At 35.8% G+C, this 25,000-nt stretch overlaps 3 protein-coding genes across 3 annotated transcripts in view; 1 reads left to right on the plus strand and 2 right to left on the minus strand.

Annotated features, from left to right (window-relative positions):
- The window catches only part of LOC137622913 (probable G-protein coupled receptor Mth-like 1), a 29,370-nt gene extending 23,326 nt beyond the window's left edge, over positions 1 to 6,044 (minus strand). Inside the window, exon 1 of the mRNA XM_068353474.1 lies at positions 5,810 to 6,044. The gene's annotated coding sequence lies outside the window, so the exon portion shown is untranslated. The remainder of the gene's footprint in view (positions 1 to 5,809) is intronic.
- A 297-nt stretch (positions 6,045 to 6,341) lies between these two features.
- LOC137623412 (sporozoite surface protein 2-like) lies at positions 6,342 to 7,088 on the plus strand. The gene has a single exon (XM_068354244.1). It carries the CDS (start codon positions 6,342 to 6,344, stop codon positions 7,086 to 7,088), a length of 747 nt encoding a protein of 248 aa, XP_068210345.1.
- A 17,010-nt stretch (positions 7,089 to 24,098) lies between these two features.
- LOC137622914 (probable G-protein coupled receptor Mth-like 1) overlaps positions 24,099 to 25,000 on the minus strand; it is a 32,538-nt gene continuing 31,636 nt past the window's right edge. The window contains exon 9 of the mRNA XM_068353475.1: positions 24,099 to 25,000. This exon is cut by the window's right edge and continues 118 nt beyond it. Coding sequence (XP_068209576.1) covers positions 24,707 to 25,000 — 294 coding nt within the window. The 3' untranslated portion in view covers positions 24,099 to 24,706.

Genomic DNA, 25,000 nt, shown 5'->3' on the forward strand with positions numbered 1-25,000 from the left:
ATAGCGCAGTATGTCCACTATTAAATCATCAAATATGATTTTAGCAGATTTCATGTACTATAATATATTCACATCGATTTGTATAGACGTTGATTGAAATAAATAGTTAATGGCGGCATATAATTTATGTTTTAACATACAATCCCATGTATAATTGATGTACTTGTTATGTGTGTAATCATAGGCGATAATTCCTTGACACAATCTTCAAGAAGTCGTGTCGGGATAGGGTCGCAATCACATGATTTTGATGTTGTCATAATAACCTGAACATCTCTATCTGATACAGGTTTGAAGCTAGAAAATTCTTTATCATACCTCTTTATGTTTATGTCTATGTCAATATGATTAATTTGGTCTATGTTTGCAAGATCACTGAATCCTTACTATTTTGTCCACACCAAAATTGTTTGCTAATTGCTTCGTGTTATTATGTGGAGGTAGGGGTGAAACTTGTTCTTGTCTCCTAAGATTGTTTATTATATCAAATATAGCCTTCTCACCACCAGAACTTTTATTTATCCTCCCAGAGTAAAAGCTCTTCTTAGCTTTCGATATCATATTTGCCATTGACATTCTTTGATGTTTGTATGTTTCACGGTGAATAGTTAACCGAGTTTTCTCCAGTAAAAGGCTATTGTATTTATACATGTATGAATTACAAAGGTATATTACATAGAGTTCAACTGGCGTTAATTAAATATTCTGACCACCTATAAATACCAGATGGCAGGCATTGATAACTAATTTTTAGGAGCCATCTTTACAAATGAACTTGCATGGGACCTCCACCCTCATTTCTTGTATATTGCTAGCTTTAAGAAAACGTTGGAAGAGTTTTGGAGCCAGACATTAGGAGGTTCAATTTCAAGAGATCATCAATACAAATCACTTCTCTATTTTTTGTGACTTCATTATAAGAAAACCTCATCACTTAAAAAACTGATAAAGTACCAAAAGTTAAAACCATCAACATCAGTAATTTCAAACACGTATCAAGGATAAGCATGCACCCTTTGAGCAAGCTAGAGTAGTTATCAGGCCTGAGTCACCTTGGATAAATGATCGGATGAAATCTGGGCGGAAGAAAAGACGCCAGTTAGAATAACTCTGTACCTGGTAGTAAGACGATTGTGGTTAAAGTGACCAGTGTTAAAAGAAGCATTCAAGTGTGCAACCTCATCCTAAAAAAAAAAAATTGTAAATAACCAACTACCTTTCGAAGAAGTAAGCACAGAATTGATCCCTCTGGGCATGCGCAATAGACATACAAATGGAAGCTGCGCAGCTTGATGCCTATCCTTATTTTAATGCTTCGTCCAATCAACGTCATCGAACAAGGAGTAACCCTGACCATCTGTCGACAGTAAGCATATAAAATATTGCGTAATTTTACCAAGAAGTTTGAGCGATTGTTATGGGTGAGAGAGATCAACGCAAACGATGCTTTCTAACGATACCCGAGTTGATTGGTTTACTATTCGGTATGAATTAACATGAGTTTAGCCAATGAAAGATATCTACTTGGAAATTAAAGCTCTCTAATAGAGAATGGAAACAGTATGCCATTTTCTCATTTTTTTTCCAACCTAACTTTTGGATTTCCTCCTCTCGACCCACGTCTTCGGCTGTCCTAGTTTTGATTAAAACGACACAGGCTTATGTTAGCCACGTCGAGATTCATAGAAGATCTGGGATAATCATGAAGTGTTCTTAGAGACTCTCTCTCTCTCTCTCTCTCTCTCTCTCTCTCTCTCTCTCTCTCTCTCTCTCTCTCTCTCTCTCTCTCTCTCGTCATAACTTATTTCGGCGTCAATGACATTGATGTCAGGATGCCAGAAAACCTCAAATCAATCAACCAATCGTCATAACTTACAGTTTGATGAAAGATTATTTAAAAACTGAAACATTCTGTTGAAAGTTTAATCGCTAAACTCTTAAAAATATCCTTTCTGATATAAATATCTATTTTTGTAAAAACGAAATACTTATACATTCTCATTGAGAGAGAGAGAGAGAGAGAGAGAGAGAGAGAGAGAGAGAGAGAGAGAGAGAGAGAGAGAGAGAGAGAGTGGTTAATACTTGCTGTTGACTACTACAAATCATATTATCAATGCATGGTGGTGTTCTTGATAAATTGATACCCATGTCATCTTCAATCCTTAATCATGAATTCTAGATTCAAGTGTTGTCATGGCTAAAAAGCTTGACTCGGATATGTGGAGGTGAAAGGTGATGCCACTGAACTCAGAAGGTTTATAGTGGCACTACATTGAATCAAATCTTCATGGTACCATCAGATAATAGGCCAATGAATTTCTCCAATAATTTTGACAGTGAGGCTTCTGGGAGCTTCATCTCAACCTTCTCAAAGAAGGGGTTTTCTACTCAATGGCAGAAGCAGCCTGCTTCTCAGTTAGCGCAGGGAAATACCTGTTAGAATTTCCAACGAACAACCTTGACAGGTGCATTGTTGTTACCTGTGCTTCTGACTACATTGAAACTAATACCTCTGACTTGATTCAATGCATATTTTCAAACAGAATTAATTGCCGATGAAGTAAAAATAGGCTTCAACTTGAGCTTTCAGTTGGAAGCCTCAGCTTTATGGTACTGAGAAATGTTTGTGTTCAGCTTATTCATTTCTCTGAATATGTCTGCCAGGTAGCTCAGCTGAAGAAGCCAGTTATCATCATTGAATAAATCTGCAAGTTCAGGCTTCTTTTCTGAGAACAATGTATACAGCTCCTTCCTTAGGCTCAATAAAGGTTCCAAAATTATCGTATTTCAATGAAAATAAGAGTGAAATTATCGTACACTTTGTATTTTGTCATATTCTATGATATATATATATATATATATATATATATATATATATATATATATATATATATATATATATATATATACAGTATATATATATATATATATATATATATATATATATATATATATATATATATATACAGTATATATATATATATATATATATATATATATATATATATATATATATATATATATATATATATATATATATATATATATATACATATAGTTTTTTTTTGCATGGAAGGACTGACTAAACTCTCTGAGTGAAAAGATAAAAGTATAATAAAAATATATGTGAAAGCCTTTAGTTGTCGTATCGTACTTACACCCAGTGAAGATACGTTAACCCTGCCCCGGGTTGAGCTCTGGACAACGCACTGTATAGCTATTGCATCAGGTTATGCCATCCTGGAAGCTACGTTGCGAACGAATATAATTTCCTCAAATTCTAAAGCCTTCAGTGATAGGAACATTATAAAATACTATAGAAAACATTGCCACACTTTGAGACATAACTAGCCAGGGTAGGGCTAAGTGCAAGAAGAAACTGGACATCTTGTTTGAAACACCATGTAATCAGGAATTATAAAAAGCCATGACAGGATTAACTATGATATATTAAATTCCACGTTCTGAGGACCCTTTGATAGAATCAACGACCCCCTCGTTGAGAAACATTGTTCCAGAACATTGTCCTGTCCCTTGTCGCTCACGAGACACCTTCAAGCATTTAAACTAGTTTCTCTGATGTTTGAATAATAGAGTAATTCCTTAATAAAAAAAAAATAAAAAGGGCTGAGAAAACGAATGTGATCATTCTCCCAATTGAACTGGACGCAAAAACTCGATCCGTTAGTGAAAGTTGGGTGTTCCCCCCCTCCCCCCCTTCCCCCCCCTTCCAAAAAAAAAAAAAAAAAAAAAAAAAAAAAAAAAAAAAAAAAAAAAAAAAAAACTCGCTTTGAACGGGGTTACCTGACTCACACGATTACGTTTTCGTTTTAGGAAACATTTGGGAATCATTTAAAGAAAAGAAAAGTGACGCAAGATTTTTTTAGTCCAAAACTCTCGCCAGTGGTCCACATCAGGCCCTTCTATCCCTTCCATTTATACATTCCAGTCACGGATTGCTATGTTAGAGAGACGGGTTGGCAATTTTTTCCCGCCATAGTGTATATATATATACATACATATATATATATATTCATGTATATATATATATATATATATATATATATATATACATATATATATATAAATATTTATATATATATATATATATATATATATATATATATATAATATATATATATATATATATATATATATATATATATATATATATATATATATATATATTACATTTTATATTATATATACATATATAAATATATATATATATATATATATATATATATATATATATATATATATATATATATATATATATAGATACTGTATAAGGTATATATATATATATATATATATATATATATATATATATATATATTTATATATGTATATATAATATAAAATGTATATATATATATATATATATATATATATATATATATATATATATAATATACATACACACATATATATATATAAATATATATATATATATATATATATTTATAAATATATATATATATATATATATATATATATACATGAATATATATATAAATATATATATATATATATATATATATATATATATATATATATATATATATATATATATATAATATTTATATATATATGTATATATATATATATATATATATATATATATATATATATATATATATATATATATATATATATATATATATACCTTTCTGAATAGGGATACCTTAACGTGGTGAATAAGTTTGGGTATCGCTATGATCAGTAAGGCTATACTAGTCAAGGCTGCCTATATTACATTGGTTTGTTGTGAGTGATCATAGAAAAAGTCTCCCGCCGTCACCAATTCGCAGTGGCCAGCGTGGTTATGACAACTGGCCGAACCCCAGACATGAATAAGGACACGTTTTAGGCCTTTGTCCTACAGTAGACAAGAAACGGATGCATTTGTTGTTGTTGAAGATTAGACCTCAGATTGTTTGCAATGACAACAATATGGAATAAGCACATGTTGAAGAAAACATTTCAACTTATAAATATTGATGACAAAACTAAGGAGGCTCATATCTTCGGCCACTTCGAATTGCCAATATAGAGGGCAAAATTTGAGTTGGCTTACTCATTCAAGTGGATGTTTTAAGTTATTAACACCGCCCCCCCCCAAAAAAAAAAGAGGTCCATTTAATGACGGATTCATATCCGTATAATGGTGTCACACAACTGAGGTCACCACAAAGATTTAGATATATTCATTTTTATCGAAGACGACATCGTGTTGCTTCATATATATATATATATATATATATATATATATATATATATATATATATATATATATATATATATATATATACATACATATATATATATATATATATATATATATATATATATATATATATATATATATATATATATATATGATTTGTGCGTGTATGAATATGTGTGCGTGCCTGTGTGTATATGAATGTGTACGTACGCTTGAGTTTGTTCACCTTGTATATATGGCTATAATGCACCAGGAGAGAGAGAGAGAGAGAGAGAGAGAGAGAGAGAGAGAGAGAGAGAGAGAGAGAGAGAGAGAGAGAGAGAGAGAGAGAGAGAGAGAGGTTGTCTTTCAATTTACCTGAAGAAAAATAAAACTTTAAGATTGAATCAGAAAATTACAGAAAACAAATAGCTAACAAGTTCTGGGGATAAATTGCAAAAGCAAGTGAAGTGTATTTCTTGTAAAGGATCAGCATTTATATGTACACCTAAAGTTTCAGATCCATAAGTTCAGTAAAAAGCAATTCCCTTTTGACACATTCAACATAAAAATACCATAGAAGCATAATTTTGCACTTACCTCTGTGAAGGATGTTTAAGTTGTGTTTTCAAATTCCATTTCAACGTTATGTTCTCTTATCAATAGAAGGATGGTGTCAGGGTAAAAATCTTTCTAGATTAGTCGAACGCAACTGTCTGGGCTTTAGGTTTCTTCTGGAATGTTATACATTAAATTGATAATTTTCAGAATTACAATTTTTGATTGTCAGGAATAACCATCACTAAACTTCACTCATCACAATTGTCACTAAATTCTACCCATAGACAGAATGTATTTGGCTGACACCGTTGTTTTAAAGGCTTATGGGTAATCATATAGAATGAGTACAACTGAATCCCCAAGAAAAGAATTGGCCCAGCAGGTCACCTTTTCAATGCTGCCAGACGCACGATTAATGACAACAGCAGACCGCGCAGAGAAAGACAAATCTCAATTCCCACATGCAGTTTTTTTCCGTCATTCTCACATTGTCACGGTACGTAAAAATAAGAAAGAAACCTAGTTCATGTGACCAAAAATCCTCTTAAATGTTGCTAATTGTGGATAGATAATGTCTCCCTTTCCATCGAGTACGAGAAGTCCTATCCAAACAAGACGAAGTCCAGCAGCTATGTCTTCTTTGAAACAGGTTTTGAAGGATCGTAAAAGGTGGAGGACAAGGGAAAGGTACAACCCAAGAAAACCCAAATGCCTTCAGACCCCCAATAACAACCCAAGAAAACCTAAATGCCTTCAGACGCACAACAACCCAAGAAAACCCAAATGCCTTCAGATCCCCAACAACAACCCAAGAAAACCTAAATGCCTTCAGACGCACAACAACAACCCAAGAAAACTCAAATGCCTTCAGACGTCCAACAACAACCCAAGAAAACCTAAATGCCTTCAGACGTCCAACAACAACCCAAGAAAACCCAAATGCCTTCAGATCCCCAACAACAACCCAAGAAAACCTAAATGCCTTCAGACACACAACAACAACCCAAGAAAATTCAAATGCCTTCAGACATCCAACAACAACCCAAGAAAACATAAATGCCTTCAGACGTCCAACAACAACCCAAGAAAACCTAAATGCCTTCAGACGTCCAACAATAACCCAAAAAAACCTAAATGCCTTCAGACGCCCAACAACAACCCAAGAAAACGTAAATGCCTTCAGACGCACAACAACAACACAAGAAAACCCAAATACCTTCAGACGCCCAACTGCAACAACCCAAGAAAACCCAAAATGCCTTCAGATGCCCAAAAACAACCTAAGAAAACCCAAATACCTTCAGACGCACAACAATAACCCAAAAAAACCCAAATGCCTTCAGATGCACACAACAACCCAAGAAAACCCAAATGCCTTCAGACGCACAACAACAACCCAAGAAAACGTAAATGCATTCAGACGCACAACAACAACCCAAGAAAACGTAAATGCCTTCAGACGCACAACAACAACCCAAGAAAACCTAAATGCCTTCAGATGCACAACAACAACCCAAGAAAACCTAAATGCCTTCAGATGCCCAAAAATAACCTAAGAAAACCCAAATACCTTCAGACGCACAACAACACAAGAAAACCCAAAAACCTTCAGACGCACAACAACAACCCAAGAAAACCCAAATGCCTTCAGACGCACAACAACCCAAGAAAACCCAAATGCCTTCAGACGCACAACAACAACCCAAGAAAACCCAAATGCCTTCAGACGCACAACAACAACCCAAGAAAACCCAAATGCCTTCAGACGCACAACAACAACCCAAGAAAACCCAAATACCTTCAGACGCACAACAACAACCCAAGAAAACCCAAATGCCTTCAGACCCACAACAACAACCCAAGAAAACCCAAATGCCCTCAGACGCACAACAACAAACCAAAAAAATCCAAATGCCTTCAGACGCACAACAACAACCCAAGAAAACCCAAATGCCTTCAGACGCACAACAACAACCCAAGAAAACCCAAATGCCTTCAGACGCACAACAACAACCCAAGAAAACCCAAATGCCTTCAGACGCACAACAACAACCCAAGAAAACCCAAATGCCCTCTGACGCACACCAACAACCCAAGAAAACACAAATGACTTTGAACGCTCAACAACCTTTGTTAGTAAAACAGGTTATGCGGAGTCTACAGGTCCATGCCAGGCCCTTAATGCCTTCAATATCTCACATCATGAGATGATCCTAATCTAAGTTATTCTCAAACAGCAACTTCTTCTTCCTCGGGAGTTGGAGGTCGAGGCCAGGTGGATTGCCAATATCCAATCAGGGTTACTTTAACAGAGGTCTGTATTTTATTTTCTTTTTTTCAATATTGTGCGAAGTGGTTGTTAAGACAGAGGCGAGAAAAATGCAAGTAGCCTTTATTCAACAGAAAACGAGTTCGTATACAAGCAGTTCCGAGCAAGAATGTCACAGAAATACAAACCAACTAATACATGATAAGGCAAGCTTAAACAGGTTCTGTTATCAGTGTGGGGAAGAGCGGGAGATAAAAAAGGTGATAACGTTACAGTGTACAAGCGTGTATGAAACACGTGCAGTACAATATCTTTTATTTTATAAGGCCAATATATCCATTTGGAAGCATAGCGATGACACGAATCGGGGAATATATAGGAAACTAGCGAATCCCGGATTACATAGTACAAGGTCTAACTCTACATGATGGTTAACACTCGATTTTGCAATATCCCCGCAAACTTTTAGAGAGAGAGAGAGAGAGAGAGAGAGAGAGATGGATGAATTTCAGATTCGAAGCCGTGTGTCATGTCGATAAAGGATTGTTTAAACAACCCAATTGTTCATCAGAACTTGATAACAATGATTCTAAAAATGATAACAAAGCTAGATTCTTACAGTAGCCTTTATGTAATACTTCATCCATTTTGCAATACGTATATTCTTTTAAATCTTAAGCAAAGACCACAAAAACACGTGGACATACACACACTTGTATATATATATATATATATATATATATATATATATATATATATATATATATATATATATATATATATATATATGTGTGTGTGTGTGTGTGTGTATGTGTATGTATGTATGAGTGTGTATGTGTATGTGTGTGTGGGTGTATGTGCTGCTATCTAAATAAGTATTTTGTGTAGTGTCGCCATTTCAAAACGAAAACATCAATACTTCTATTGTGGGGCAAATGAAATTTCCTATAATCTTTTGCAGATGATGCGACCTGACCCCAGTCCATTCTTTTTCCGAAATAGTTTTTTCCCATAAAAAGGGATCGGTTTTTTAGCGGTAGAGTTATAAAAATTGCAGAATATAGAATATAAAAATTCAGGACACGAATGACAAATATGAATTGCGGATGAAATTTTCTAGTGAAATTATTTTGGTAAAAGAATTCTTCTTATGACAATTAATAACAGATTAATTAGCCATTTGATATGTTGTTGAGAAGGTAAAAGGAAATCCAAGTGTATCATGTGATTTTAAGTGCAATTATATTGACATGAAAAGACCAACTATTATTTCTCCAGGTTTCGAACATCCAAAGTCACTATGACTCGTAGTGAATTGCAACCTGCATCTTTTATAAAAAAAAAGTTGAAATTCGTGTATTTCTCTTACTACCTGGAAAGCAATTAAGCCTTGGCCTCTCTTCCCCCTAAACCCAAAACCTGGTTGATTTCATGCCAGCGGGCGTAAAATTATGAACCGGTTCGCTCGGGTAGTTTTGCATAACCGAACGCAATATTCCGGACGCGAATTTAAAAGCGAAAGCTGGACGGAGTTGTGGAGTTGACGTTCATTCCCGACACTGAAATCCAGAGGGTGGGATTTAGCCTTCTTTCCTCTACCATCCCAGACCCTAATCCTATCCTGATAGAAAGGTACCGCTTACAGTGGTCCATGCGTGGGAGTCGCAAGTTTTTCGCGATGTTCGCAAGTCTACAAGAGGATAGATCTATGTCTTCCAAATTGTATCCGTTCCTTGGCGGTACTCAGATCTCCTTTAAGGATGGTCCCCCTGGGAGAAGCCCTATAAGAACACGGAGAAGCAACACGCCAGTCTCGTTAAACTAATTCATGTCCGAGAGACACGCGAAGGATGTCTTGCTGAGATCATTACTGAAGGGTAATTATTTTGTTCTCGCCTTTGGTGTTTGAGAAAACACGTGCAGGATCATTTCCATGAATAGGTTGATGTTCAATTTGATCAGAGAGAGAGAGAGAGAGAGAGAGAGAGAGAGAGAGAGAGAGAGAGAGAGAGAGAGAGAGAGAGAGAGAGATAAGATGTGGTTATGGAGTTGAGGGAAACAAAATGTCTTGAAGTATGCTTTTAAATTCTGCTTGTGAAATATCTTCCGGAGAGAGAGAGAGAGTGAGAGAGAGGAGAGAGAGAGAGAGAGAGAGGAGAGAGAGAGAGAGAGAGAGAGAGAGAGAGAGAAAGAGAAAACTGAATTCAAGTTGTGGTTATGGGGTTATAAGAAACATGTTTTGAATTATACTTTTAAATTCCGCTTGTAAAATATCTTCTGTAGAGAGAGAGAGAGAGAGAGAGAGAGAGAGAGAGAGAGAGAGAGAGAGAGAGAGAGAGAGAGAGAGAGAGAGAGAATATTGAATTCATGACGTGATTATGAGCATATACCTGCTACTGTGATCCTTGAACAGAGGATTATAGTAGTGTTTTTCCTTTTTTAATAATACCCTTTTCCTGCCTTTTCTCTTTTTTTTTTCTTTTTTTTTTCAGCCAAAATTCATGGCTGTCTCCCTCCTGAGGTACCGAAATCCCTAAACAATATTTTAGAATTAATTTTCCCCTTTTATTTCAGAACGTTCATTTGATCAGACCTCGGAAACACAAATGCACAAATGTGAATCAATGGTTAAATTGCTTTGTAATGAACATAATAAGAAGAAATGGGATTCAGTTACAATAACAGATATTATGATACCAAGGATCAATAACAGAAAAAATTGTCCATATCAGAAGCATTCTTGAAAATAAGAGTAGTTATTCACATCACTAGTGTACGCAACCCGCCAAAAAAGGACGGCTAACTATTTTGATAGATATGCACACTTGCACACACATGCATCCACCTCTCACCAGGGTATGACTACTCCTTCTTCCCTCTACCTGAGGGACGGGAAGAGCTTAGTGTGACCGGAAATATATATATATATATATATATATATATATATATATATATATATATATATATATATATATATATATAGCCAGACACTTTATGCTTTTATTTAGGGAAGTTTAACCGAAAAAGTTTTCCATTTCCTAAATAATCTTTTTTCTTTTTTTTTAATCAAATATAAAATGGGCTTTATAAGTTTATAACCTCGAAAATATAGATGCTTTCAAAATCGTGCAATCCAATGCGTGCTCTTCATATATACGTACATCATGAAGTCTCGTATATGTGATTTAATTATATAAAATGTGTTCTAATAAAGCTCCTATACATGATGTTCCGGTAATTACATGCAATTCTCGTTTTCCTCCATCGTTGAGGGCGGATCCCTCAAGGATTCGTTTCTCGTTTCTCGTGGAATAAGTCAACATGGGTGAATGGCCGCTTTCTGTCACTAGCTCTGAAAGTGGGTCAGTGGAGTCGACGTCTCAGGCTAAGAGGAGAAGAAGAAGTTTGCGTTTACAAAGAGAATATTTGAACATCGCGTCTGCTTTCCATCTCGGACATTCTTGGTGCGGTCTGGGTGAACAGCAGAGAATTGGAAATACTGTTGTGGTCTTGCGAATGTTGGCCTTTCAGCATATTCCATTTATTCTGGTGATTTTCTCGAAGTGTGTATACAGAACACGTCTTTGCGGCCGAGACCCTAAAGGGTGGTTTCTCCATAATCACAGTATTATGGCTATTGGACAGACAGTGAAAGGGAGTTTCACTGTATTGGGTTTTTGTTTAAATCGAATGTGGATTACCTAAAACGTACTTAATATATTTTGAATATCTGTAGACATTATTTTGATATTTTGAAGGAAAATCTTCAACAGTTTTGGTTCTGCCCAAATTTCTTAATGGAAGATTTTCTTTGAAGGTTGGTCTTTTCAATTGTGCTTCTTTCTCTCAAAAATCTCTGAGATGAACTCATAGCTTTTAGACAAAAGTAATCATTTTCAAGCAGATCCTGGATAGCGAAGAAAGATATTTCACTGACTGTTCGTAATATCTTTATAGGATTTTTCATAAATAGAATTCAGAATCTGTCACCAAAACACAAAGGAAAACAGAAGCAGGAATAGAATTCCAACACTTGGCAGAAGAGGAAAAAGATCAGTGATCGAGTCACGGGAAAAGAGATCTTCACTGAGCAAACGATGAGAATTGGTGACTTGACGGGTGCTGGAAAGCTTTCTACTAGAAGTGACAGCTTCTTTCAGCTAAATGTATTGTAGTGATCGATTGGAAACGTATCTGTATAGCAATATGTTAGACGAGAGTTCGAGCCCCACATAAGCCCATTAGTTTCTAGTTCCCGCTTGGTAAGGGTAGAAGAGACTCTTTAGCCATGGCAATCAGCTCTTCTTGGAAAAGGGGACTCCAAAATCAAACCATTGGTCTCTAGTCTTGGGTAGTGCCATAGCCTCTATACCATGGCCTTCCATTGTCTTGTGTTAGAGTTCTCTTGCTTGAGGGTACACTAATCTATCTGTTTCCTTATTGCCTTTTCTCACAGGGGTATTTTTCTCTGTAGGAGCCCTTGGGCTTATAGCATCCTGCTTTTCCCCTATGGTTGTAAATTAGCTGCTAATATAATAGTGTGTGAAACCTCACCGTCTTTGTGAGCTAAGGATGGCGATGATGGGGTTTGCCTGCTGAGTCATTACTAGCCATTGCCTGGGCCTTCCTGGATCTAGCTTGGGTGGAGAGGGGTCTTGGTCATAATGTTCATGTATATATATGGTTGATCTTTAGGACATTGCCTCTGCCATTCATGGGCGGCCTTTAGAACTTTAATGGTATTTTGTACTATTTTTGTAGAAAAGAGACGTCAATGGCTCCCATTGGCATACCGTAATATGAATAACCGATTGCTTGTTTCATAAAAAGTCGCGTCAACACCAACAGGTAAGTTTAAAGGCAAATCGTTGAATTCAAATAAAAGAAAAGTGAAATAGGATCTAAATAATGGATTACTTGATTAATAAAATCTATCATCACAACTAAAAAATAAGTCTATTGTCAAAGGAAAAGGGAAAAAAAGAAACAAAATTATTCTCGATTCTGTTAAAACAAACTTCGAAGTATATTCCCCCTTGTGTGGTGTAGCATCAGCCACTGACAGCAATTCCATCCTACATTTAATCCAGCGTTGCCTCTTATTCTCCCCTTTCACTTAATGACACTATAATATTCATCACAGTGACTAATTAGCATTTAATTATACTCAAGGCGTTTCATAATAATTACGTTGTCTGTGAAATCAAACGGGGTCTTAATTCCATGATACAAATAGCCTTTAAAAGCATGAGAATTTTGCTGATGTCAGCTTTCTTTGCAGGTATTTATGCATTATAGGAAAACATTTTCGTCTGTAAAAACAAATGCATGTGTGCGTAGCTAGCAACACAGGCATATTTCTTGAGAGGGGAGACAATGCAAAGTGACTGGAATGTGTGGTGGGAGTATTAGTTTTAGTAGGAATAACATTAATTAACAATAATTTAGAGTACACACGCGTACGCGTACATACACACATACTGTATATATATATATATATATATATATATATATATATATATATATATATATATATATATATATATATATATATATATATATATACATATATACATATATACACACACATATAATATATATATATATATATATATATATATATATATATATATATATATATATATATATATATATATATGTGTGTGTGTATACATATACATCATATAGTATAGTATATATATGTATGTATATGGATACACTATATATATAAGATTTGTATATATATATATATATATATATATATATATATATATATATATATATATATACTGTATATATATATATATATATATATATATACATATATATATATATATATATATATATATATATATATATATATATATATATATACATATATATATATATATATATATATATATATATATATATATATATATATATATATATGTATATATATATATATATATATATATATATGTATATAAATATATATATATATATATATATATATATATATATATATATATATATATATATATATATATATATATATATATATATATATATATATATATATATAAAAGAGAGAGAGAGAGAGAGAGAGAGAGAGAGAGAGAGAGAGAGAGAGAGAGAGAGAGAGAGAGAGAGAGAGAGAGCATTTCAAACTAATTTTAAGCCTTGGGTTGGGACAGTCTTTCAACGGCTTCCGTCTTTACCCCACCTCTCTCTCTCTCTCTCTCTCTCTCTCTCTCTCTCTCTCTGACTTCGAACCCCAAGATTGGTCATTCCAAGGAAGGGAACTTTGTCGGAACTTGACCCAGACTCAACTTTGCCAATTCGCTTTATTCATAGAATCTGACTTGGGACTCCCTCACCCCCCCCCTCTACCTCCTCAGGTAACCCCAATCCTCCAGGGAGTGTCTTCAGATGCAATACAGATTGAATGCGATTGAATCTTTATATCCTCTTCTGCTTTCCATTTATTCTTCTTCTTCTTTTTCTTCTACTTCTTCTAAACCCTTTTCATTTTTTTTCTTATTTTTAAAGTTTTCGTTTCCCCATAATTACTGTTTTACATCAGACTTTGTTTTTTTTTTTTATTCTGACATATAATTTACTGTGCTCTTTGTAAACTGTTTTTTTCTTATATTTTATTTCGTGAAAGCTTTTTGTTTGTGACCGAACAAAAATAATTTGAGCACCGAAAATTAATCACTGTGTCATTCATGTACACATCTTACAAATGCGGTGAAACCACAACCTTGCCATAAATTTCGAATCTACACCTTGATTCTTTTCATTAATATAGGAATTATTCCTCGGTAATTTTTCAGTTCCGCCATAAGATTTTATGGAAATCCAATAGGGACCTTTTTATAGATCTTAGGGACAGATGTCTCCGATGCCCATCGTTCAATTCACCCCCAATTTTAATATATTCTTCCATGGTACATAACGCAACACTCCAGAACTTTTAATGGAATTCCATCAATTACGTATAGAAATAAATTTTTTTTCTTGTGGACAGTCAGTCCGATATCCGAAAAGAAACTAACTGGATGTGTAAAATAAGGGCTCAATGGAGATACTGTCCGACGAAAGAAAAAAAAGGGTAAACTAACTGGATGTGTAAAAAAAAAGCCTTAATGGAGATTAGCCATTTAATAATAAAAAGGAAACTTTAAATGAATTAAAATTTTGGTCAGATCACAAATACAAGGCGTAAGTCCCATACCTAAAGAATCTTATATATAAAAATGAAATAATGGAGCCTTATACAGTATATGAAGTAACCAAAAAAGAAAAAGAGAAGGATTGGACTGGATTGGTATCAGGATATTAGCGGGCCTAGAGTATGCTGATGACGCTGTCCTTAGCAGAACACAATATATATATATATATATATATATATATATATATATATATATATATATATATATATATATATATATATATATATATATATATATATATATATACTGTATATATATATATATATATATACATATATATATATATATATATATATATATATATATATATATATATATATATATATATATATATATGCAAAACCTGCTTACCAGAATGCATGAAGTATCATATTAGGTTGGGCTCAGGGTAAATTGAAGAAAGACAGATATGATGAGATCGGAATATGCAATGGAAGATGAAATATCATTGGAAGGAGAAACATTTAATTTTTTAGGAACTATGATTTCGCTAATACAGGATATTTACAGCAGAATTGGAGTTTAATGAAAGATTAAAAAAAAAAAAAACAAATAAGGCAATGGTTTGGTTGGGTAAAATTTGGAAATCAAATCCCCTGAAATTACATATAAACATTAGGCAATATATCCGTTTAATGAGATTGGTGTTACCGTATGGACACGAGTCGTGGTATGGCAATGAAACAATATCCAACAGATTTTGTAGATTTGAGAACAAAGCCCTCAGAAGAATATTGGGAGTTAAATGGTAGGACAGGATTATAAATGAAATTATAAGAGAGATTATTCCAGTGCCTTGGGCTTCACAAGGTACTAGAAGAGTTGGAAGACCCAGGCCTACATGGTTGAGGACTATGCAGTGTGAAGTGGATGATGGTGAATGGAGATGTATTGCATTAAAAGCTCAAGATAGAGACGACTGACGAAATCTATCCGAGGCCCTTTGGGTCAATAGGCGTAGGAGGAGATAATGATGATGATCATAAAGTGTAGAAATACCCAAAAGAGGTTAAAAAATAGCATCGGGTAAGAGTGTTTTGAGATGGTTTAGTCATACGTAAATAATGGAGGGCAATAAAGTTGGTGAAAATAGTGAAGGAAGAAAAGGAAAAAATAGTTGGAACTTGGATACATGAAGTTGAAAAGGAATTGTAAAGGAGGGCTCTTAATAGCCTTGATGCGTGAGAGATTGAGGTAAGTGGCGGACTGTGGTTCGATGTGCTGCTGTTAAGACTTAAGTGTAGGTGCACGTAGTGGCTTTTGAGATTTTTTTTTCTTTCAAAGGGAACTTTTCCCTGATTCAGCAATACGTTTAAGGATGTGGCAGTGACTAAGGTGTCACTTTCTCCACGAAACCAACCTTGCTACAGATAACAGGTAATGGTTGATTATGTATAAATACTGTATACCCACATATAAATAAGAATGGCGTCAGAGAACAAACAACAAACAACACAGTAGTGACTGATACAGTTTTCATACTTGAGGAGTATAAAACCAAAGGGACTTGAATCTAGTTTTACTAAACATTTTGGGATGAATTTATCATCCCTTTGCCTTTCTGCACCCTGGAGAAATTACACCCACCCACACACACACACACACACGCACACACACACACAGAAAACAAAACACATTCACTGCCACATTCGATCTTCAACTGCAGAATGAAAAATGAACGTCCTAATCCGTAAAGCTTCCATAGCATTGCTCACCTCATACACATCCACAGAAGGCTCACCAGGAGTATATCGAGCCCATCTGCATGCACTGCACCACTCACCCCTATCTTGATGCACTGCACCACTCACCCCTATCTTGATGCACTGCACCACTCACCCCTATCTTGATGCACTGCACCACTCACCCCTATCCTGCCCGGTGTCTCTTGCTTCCTAGATATCAGGGTCCTTCCTCTCCAATGTGTTTATCACACCATGTAACTCTTTCTAGGAATTTCTCTCTGCATATATCATAGCACTGTTGAATCAAATACTCTCTTCACCAACCTTATGTCGTCTATAGTTTTCTAACACGACCGAACCGCTTAAAGATACTATGATTCATCATTTATCCTCCTATCACTTCCTATCACACCACACATGCTATGCAAACATTTCCTCTTAACGGTTTCAACCCTTTTTGTTTCACTCAATTCACTTCCATAGAGAAGCGTTAGTTTGACAATACTTTCAAACATTTCTAATTTCATATGCAATTCTTTTGCAAACATCCAGCTGTCTATCTTACTTGACTTATTCTGACTTGTATCTTCTTCCTTTCCATCAGCATTTATATTTACTCCTCTGTCCTTTTTAAAATTAACCATATCATTTATTCCATCTTCCAAGTTTCTATTTACCCTTATTTATGCATTACATATACATATATACACTATATATATATATATATATATATATATATATATATATATATATATATATATATATATATATATATATATATATATATATATATATATGCATTAAATTAACTGTTTTCCTCATGACGTGACCAAAAATTAAATGAAGGCTAAGCATGGGATGGAGAACTTTTGGTAAACAAAATGGGGTTATGAAAAGTCAGATGCCACTTTCTCAAGAAGGAAAAGTATTTAATCGTGGCCACGATTTAAGCAGATGTTCCTACCAGTTTCATCTTGAGCATCAGAGACCTGGAGCCTTACTAAAGGTTTAAAAGGTTTATGTCTCTCACGAATGGCAGAGGCAAGGGACAGTGACATTGCCCTATCAAGCATGACAATGCCCTAGAGACTGAACATATGATCTGCGTCCAAGCCCCTTCTCCACCCAAGCTAAGACCAAGGATGGCGAGGTTGCAGCATCTAAAGGAACTAACGAGTTTGAGCAGGACTTGAACCCCAGTCTGGTGTTCACCAGTCATGGACGTTATCGCATTGGCCACCACAACCCTAAAACTTAGAAGATAAGTTAGTTACAGCCCAATGATCTATGGTAAGATGAATGATGGGATTAACACTAAGAGAAAGAAAAAAGAACAAAATGGATACGAGACCAAAGTATTGCAGGTAGTAGGTTGGCTAGGGCACTGGCCACCCTTGAAATACTGCCGCTAGAGAGTTATTGGGTTCTTTGACTGGCCAGACAGTACTACATTGGATCCATTTCTCTGGTTACATTTTATTTCTAATTTGCCTTCAAATATACCGAATAATCTGGCCTATTATTTCCACATTCTCCTCTGTCCTCATACACCTGATAACACTGAGATTACCAATCAATTCTTCGCTTAAGGGGTTGTTTACTACAATGCAATAGTTCGGTGGCTACTTTCCTCTTGTCAAGGGTAGAAGAGACTCTTTAGCTAAGGTAAGAAGCCCTTCTGGGAGGACACTCCAAAATCAAACCATTTTCTCTAATCTTGGGTAGTGCCATAGCCTTTGTGCCATGGTCTTGCACTGTCTGGAGTGGAGTTTTCTTGCTTGAAGGTACATTTGGGCACATTATTCTATCTTATTTCACTTCCTCTTTTTTAATTATTTTATAGGTTAGGTATATAAAAGATTTATTTCAATGTTGTTACTGTTCCTAAAATATTTAATTTTAATTGTTCATTACTTCTCTTGTAGTTTATTTCCTCATTTCCTTTCCTCACTGATCTATTCTCCTCTGTTGGAGCCCTTAGGCTTAAAATATCCTGCTTTTCCAACAAGGGTTGTAGCTTAGCTAATAATAATAATAATAATAATAATAATAATAATAATAATAATAATAATAATCCAACAACATGTAAGAAAGAGAAATGAACATGGGCAAGACGATAGATTGACGAACTAAGAAAATTTGCGGGTATAGACTGGCATAGAGATGACATAAACAAACGGAAGTGGAAAGATACGCCTGAGTCCATCGTGCTACAGTGGACTAGCAACGGCTGATTGTGATGATGCTATAAATTTATATACACATTTATTTATACAGGATGTCAACTGAGAAATACAATTAAAATTCTTACAAAATAAAAAAAAAAAAAAAATTTAGGTATTTTAGAAGAAAACTTAAATGCATATTCAGAAATCAACTTAAAGTATAACCAGAGACCTAACCAAACTTGAGGCTTACTTAAAAACTTATTTCCACCTGATATTACAAAATTTCCTATTATATTAAAGTATTTTTGCCCATCCTTCTCTTTCTCGCTTATCAAAATCGACCCCATCTCCTTGCCTTGTCTTGGAAGCGGAGAAGATGATAGACGGCAAATTGTGGTAGTGAATATCGCATATCGCTCAGATAATGCTTTCATTAGACTGCCAACGGCCGAGCAATCAAGAAGCAAGGAGACCATCCTCCAGTCTCTCCCCTCCCCTGACGGAAGGAGGCTCGTCTCCCTTCCCCTTGCAAAGCACACCCAAGCAACGCCTTCATTCCAAGAGCAACTCTTTTTCAAAAGGTTCTCCACAATATTAATGATTATGCATCACCGAAGGTTTTAACTTCATTCAAGGTTTATGTTGCCACTAATGTTTTTCTCAGGTGAATTTTTCCATATAAGATGAAATGAGAAAAAGTTTAATTTATTACAAATAAAAATATTGAATTGAATGCAGGATATTAGCCTCACCTGTGAGTCCCAAGATGGTAGGAGAAGAGGAGTTGAATGTGTAGGGTCAAGGTCAAGGTGGAAAAGTACTAATAATTTACTGATAACCAAATGAGTGATACTGAAGGCAAGGGAAAGTAACAATGGCCTCATGACTGATCATATATACATATGATCAGCGACAAAGGCTCCTCTACATACAAGCTAGGTCCAGAGAGGGCCAGACAATAGCTGCTGATGACTCAGCAGGTAGACCTATAGGCTCCCCCGACGCCCATCCCTAGGTCAGAAGGATGGTAAGGATGTAGATAGTGCAAGAAGTTATCGAGCTTGAGCGGAACTCGAACTCCAGTCCAGCAGATTGCCAAGCTGGGATGTTTCAAAGCAAGGAGAAAAGGAATAACGGAAACATACAATAAGAGGTCAATGAAAAATGCGCAATTAATTAGTCACGTGTCATCCAACTTGTCATCTGTCACATCGGGTGTGGTTTAGGGAATTTGGTTCATGTTTCTTGGCGCCCCGACCGGGGAGGCCATTTTTGTCGATGAGATGCAACTAAGGGGGAAAACTCTTAGTTACACACAAGGCTAAGAAGTGGAAGCATCTATTTGTCAAATAGGGCTTTGGAAATATCCTTTAGTAATGCCTGCAGTGCTCCACGTGAAGAGAAAGCTTTGATTATTGAGGATCATGAAATACCGGCGTTGCTGAACAAGGAAATGTCAGTGATGACATGTTTCGAAAATCCCATTTTGCAGTGTCTTCATAAAGTGAAATTCACATTAGAAGCTACATTGTTTACTTTATATTTAGAAATGAATGCTTCACTAAATCAATCTTGAAATATGTCTGTTAAGGCTGGATTTACCTATTTTCACAATCATCACTATTTTTTTAGGCATACCTATTCTGTATAACAAAGCGAAAAACCAGAATTCTAAAGAATTGCAAATTATGTTGCGTTTATATAATTCTATTTTCATTATTTGCCACAATTACTTACTTCACCCTCCCCAAAACTTTAGACACGTCCCTGCCTGGCAATCTGCCGGACTGGGGTTCGAGTTATGCTCATGCTCGATAGTTTCTTGTACTGTCAGTAACTTCACCATCCTTGTGAGCTAAGGATGGGTGGTTAGGGGGAGCTTATAGGTCTACCTGCTGAGTCATCAAAAGCCATTTCCTGACCCTCCCTGGTTCTTGCTTGGGGACAGAGGAGGCTTGGGTGCTGATCGAATGTATATATGGTCAGTCTTTATGACATTGTCCTGCTAGGGCATTGTCACTGTCCCTTGCCTCTGCCGTTCATGGTGGCCTTTAAACCTTAAACCTTTAAACCCTTATCTTGGCTGCATCTATGATAGTGATAAGGAAAACCTAACTTAAGATTCAAATAAGCAAATCTCCGTCATACATTGCATCCCTTTATTCTTTTTTTTCTATAATCAAATTTGAGTTCTGTTGCAACAGATGCATTTATGCAAGATGCCAAAATCCAATGCATGCATTACCAATGGAATGCCATGCATACACACTCCACATGGATTTGAAACTTATTGCCTGGAAAAGAGACGCAAGTCAAATCCGCTATTTTGCAAAGGATATTGTGACGGGGCGAGAGAAGGTTGTGACTCAAAGGCAGGATGAAAGCAACTGAGTAAACTTTATTACAGAACATCCGTTTATATATACACAAACTCCAGGCAAAAAGGGCATACAAAACATAACAGGCAATTTCATGTTCAACCGACAAGCTCACCAGTTAACAGTTAACGGTGCGAAAAACAGACATGTTATTTCAGGTTCCTATCAGTGCGAGGGGAGAACGAAGATAGAAGCATAATACATACAAAAAATGAAATGTCATTACTATGTATGATCGTGTGACACACGGTTGGTACATGGCTCCCCCCCCCAAGAAATAACATACTGTACATGTTAAATAGGACGCCCTGATCTAGAGAGGCGAACTGTAGGTGGTTCATCTGGCAGGAGATAAGCAGGTTTTAGACGATGAAGGGAGACCCAGTCTTCTTTGCCACGAATGTTTAGTAGGAATGCTTTCGGACTGCGTTGGATCACAAGGAAAGAGTCCATGTGAGGGGGCGTTAGCGGTGGCTTGCTAGTGTCGCTGCGTAGAAAGACATGTATTGCAGAGTGCAAGTCTGTCGGTATGTGATGCTTCACTGGGGGCTTGTAAGTCTGGCAGCATGGAGTAAATTTTCCCACGACGTGATGTATGCGTTGGAGATCGTCGGAGGAGGTTGCAGAGGAAAAAATTCGGCAGGAACTAATAATGGGTCGCCATACACTATTTCAGCTGCCAAGACGTCGAGGGCGTCTTTAGGAGTGGTCCTTAGTCCCAGGAGGACTCAGGGAAGCTGAGTAAACCAGTTGGAATCTTTGCAGCGGGACATCAAAGCTGCTTTGAGAATAACCTGATTCTTCCTTAGACAGTTTTATGCTGAAGAAGACCAATGGGCAGGGCGAGCCGTTGACCATCTGCTCAAGTACTGCACCAATAGCGACGTCGCTGGCATCGGTGGAGAGAAGGAGAAAGGCATGTGGGATAAGAAAAGTGAGAGCTGCATCGGTTGATAGGGCCTTCTTTGCATTGCAGAAGGCCGCTTCTTGAAGGGGACCCAACTTCAGGTCCTTTGGCTCATGAATAAACAACATATCAATAGCACAAACATGGTTTCTTGTTACACACGTGATTAAAATAGTCCAGATTATAATTTTGCATTACGATCACCCTTTAAAACACTCAACTATAAACAATGCTTTTATATATTTTTTCCAGAGGCATTTCAATTTTACAACATGAAATTATTACTTACTGATTCGTGACCGAAACACTTTTGGCTTTGGCATCTTTGAAAGAAATGGTTACCAATTAGCATTCAGAAACAAGTAAACATAAATAGTGTATCATAATATCTATTTGATGAAGGGGCTTATTTACACAACCAAACATTTGTCCTGTTTATTATACTGTCTTTATATTTGAAACTTTTAGTATATTGCCTTAATTCATGTACAATTGGAAACATCCATGTATACCTCCATTTGCTAATTCTGTCATCAGATGGATATTTTTCAAGGAGTGAAACTAAATCTGAAGAATAGGATGGAACTCCTTTCATTTGGTAAGTCCGAGTCAGGAAGGTTTTTGTCCTTTTAGTACATTACCAATACTGGGAAAAAGTCAGCTTTATCTGAAGCAAATATTAACCTCGGTTATGGAAAAAAAAAGATAGACACGTATTTCTTGGTTCGATCACACGCACCAGGAAATGGTTGGTAACTTGCACTGCACCCTGAAGAAGTTTATATAATGCACACGAAAGCGTCATATACTAATGAGTTTCATTACTTCCTGCTGGCTCTTGCACTACATTTAGTAACGTGATCCTTGTGGCAGTGTATCATATGAAAGATCCTTCCTTTACGACATACAAGGGCACTGACCCTTCACGGTCTACTTCCACAGCTTTTAGGATTAATTTTTAATGACCATATGCTCAAGGGGAAACAACTCTAATTCACGAATCTGTGCTCAAACCTCTAAATCACTGGGCATGAAAGATGTCTTACTTTTTCTGATTCTGAAGATGTAAAATATTATCAGTAGATATAATATTTGAGTATTTATAAATGATATCGGTAATTGTTTACAACACCACACTCTCCATTTACTCCAAAATAATCCAATCCTGCAGCTCTCATCTTCTTGCACAGTAATTAGGTGGTTATTCAAATTCTGGGAAAGCAATAATTAGCAAGAAATGTTGATGAAGGGGGAAGGGGTTATAAAAAGAAAATAGATCGGTTTCCTCACTAAACGACTTGGAACTGACATGTCAACATAGTCAACCAAACAGAATTCGCGATGCCAGCGTACATTTGATATACTGTATATTCAAAATATACTAAATTAAACATCAAGTTATTACTCAAAAGTGTCACTAATTGTAAATTGCATATTTTCTGGACACTTTTGAGTAATTAATCCATTTTTAATTAAGTATATTTTGAATATACAGTATATCAAATGTACGCTGGCATCACGAACTTCTGTTTATGTACGCTGGCATCACGAATTCTGTTTAGTTGACTATGTTGACATGTCAGTTCCAAGTCGTTTAGTGAGGAAACCGAACTATATTCTTTTTATAACCCCTTCCCCTTCCTCAACATATCTTGCTAATTATTGCTTTCCCAGAATTCAAATAACCATCTAGTTACTGTGCAAGAAGATGAGAACTGCAGGATTGCATTATTTTGGAGTAAATGGAGAGTGTGGTGTTGTAAACAATTACTATGATATCTTTGTCAAAATATGTGAGAGAAATCGAAATTGATATTTAAAAAGTCTTTTCGATTTGATGGAAAATAAGCTAACATTCTATCACATTACAAAATATACCACTTAGGTAAGATCTAGAGATATGTTTACAACGCCCTTTTCAATCATATTTTTAGCACATTTTAAGTGTCACTATCACCATGAGGATGTAGACATAGGTTGGTTAATACTTCATGGACATCACAGTTCATTATTTAACCACTTAATTATTTTCTCCTTGACGTCTAAATTTCTGTATCTACATTCTACATCTGGGATCTTGTATTACACTCTACCAAGGAGTTTCAAATTGGCACGATATCAAAAGCACTTAAAACAAAAATGGGCATATCTATGAACTTATTCAACCACTTACTTATTTTCCCTTGACGTTTCTATTTATAGTGCACCTGGGATCTTGTAATAATCTTCACTAAGGAGTCTCTACTTTGGCACAAAACGCAACAGCACTTAGAAAAAAGAAACCTGGGCATGTCTATGAAAGGCTTTAAGTTCTACACATTGGTATCTTTTTCTTTCATATTATTAGACCCATCGACACCTGTCGTCTCCTCGTCATGCTGGTAACCAGCATTAACTACGCCACTGCTGGGCCCATAGGCCAAGCTATTTTCTTGAGCTTCCAGAAGCGAAGGGTTATTCCGGTTAGAACCGGAGTGTTGAGTCCCCGCTGGTATACTTGCCATTTCCTTGGCAGACTGCTCTGTGCTGCCTGTGGTGTCTTTGGAGGTCTCCGGAGTATCTGCCACATCAGATCCCTCAGTCATGATGCTGTTGAGTTTCTGAAG

Source organism: Palaemon carinicauda, chromosome 30 (assembly GCF_036898095.1).
Source record: "Palaemon carinicauda isolate YSFRI2023 chromosome 30, ASM3689809v2, whole genome shotgun sequence".
NCBI classification, from domain to species: Eukaryota; Metazoa; Arthropoda; class Malacostraca; order Decapoda; family Palaemonidae; genus Palaemon; species Palaemon carinicauda.

What these genes read in the sequence shown, in the direction of transcription:
- LOC137623412 (XM_068354244.1), top strand. Translation starts at nt 6,342, where the DNA reads ATGTCTCCCTTTCCATCGAGTACGAGAAGTCCTATCCAAACAAGACGA.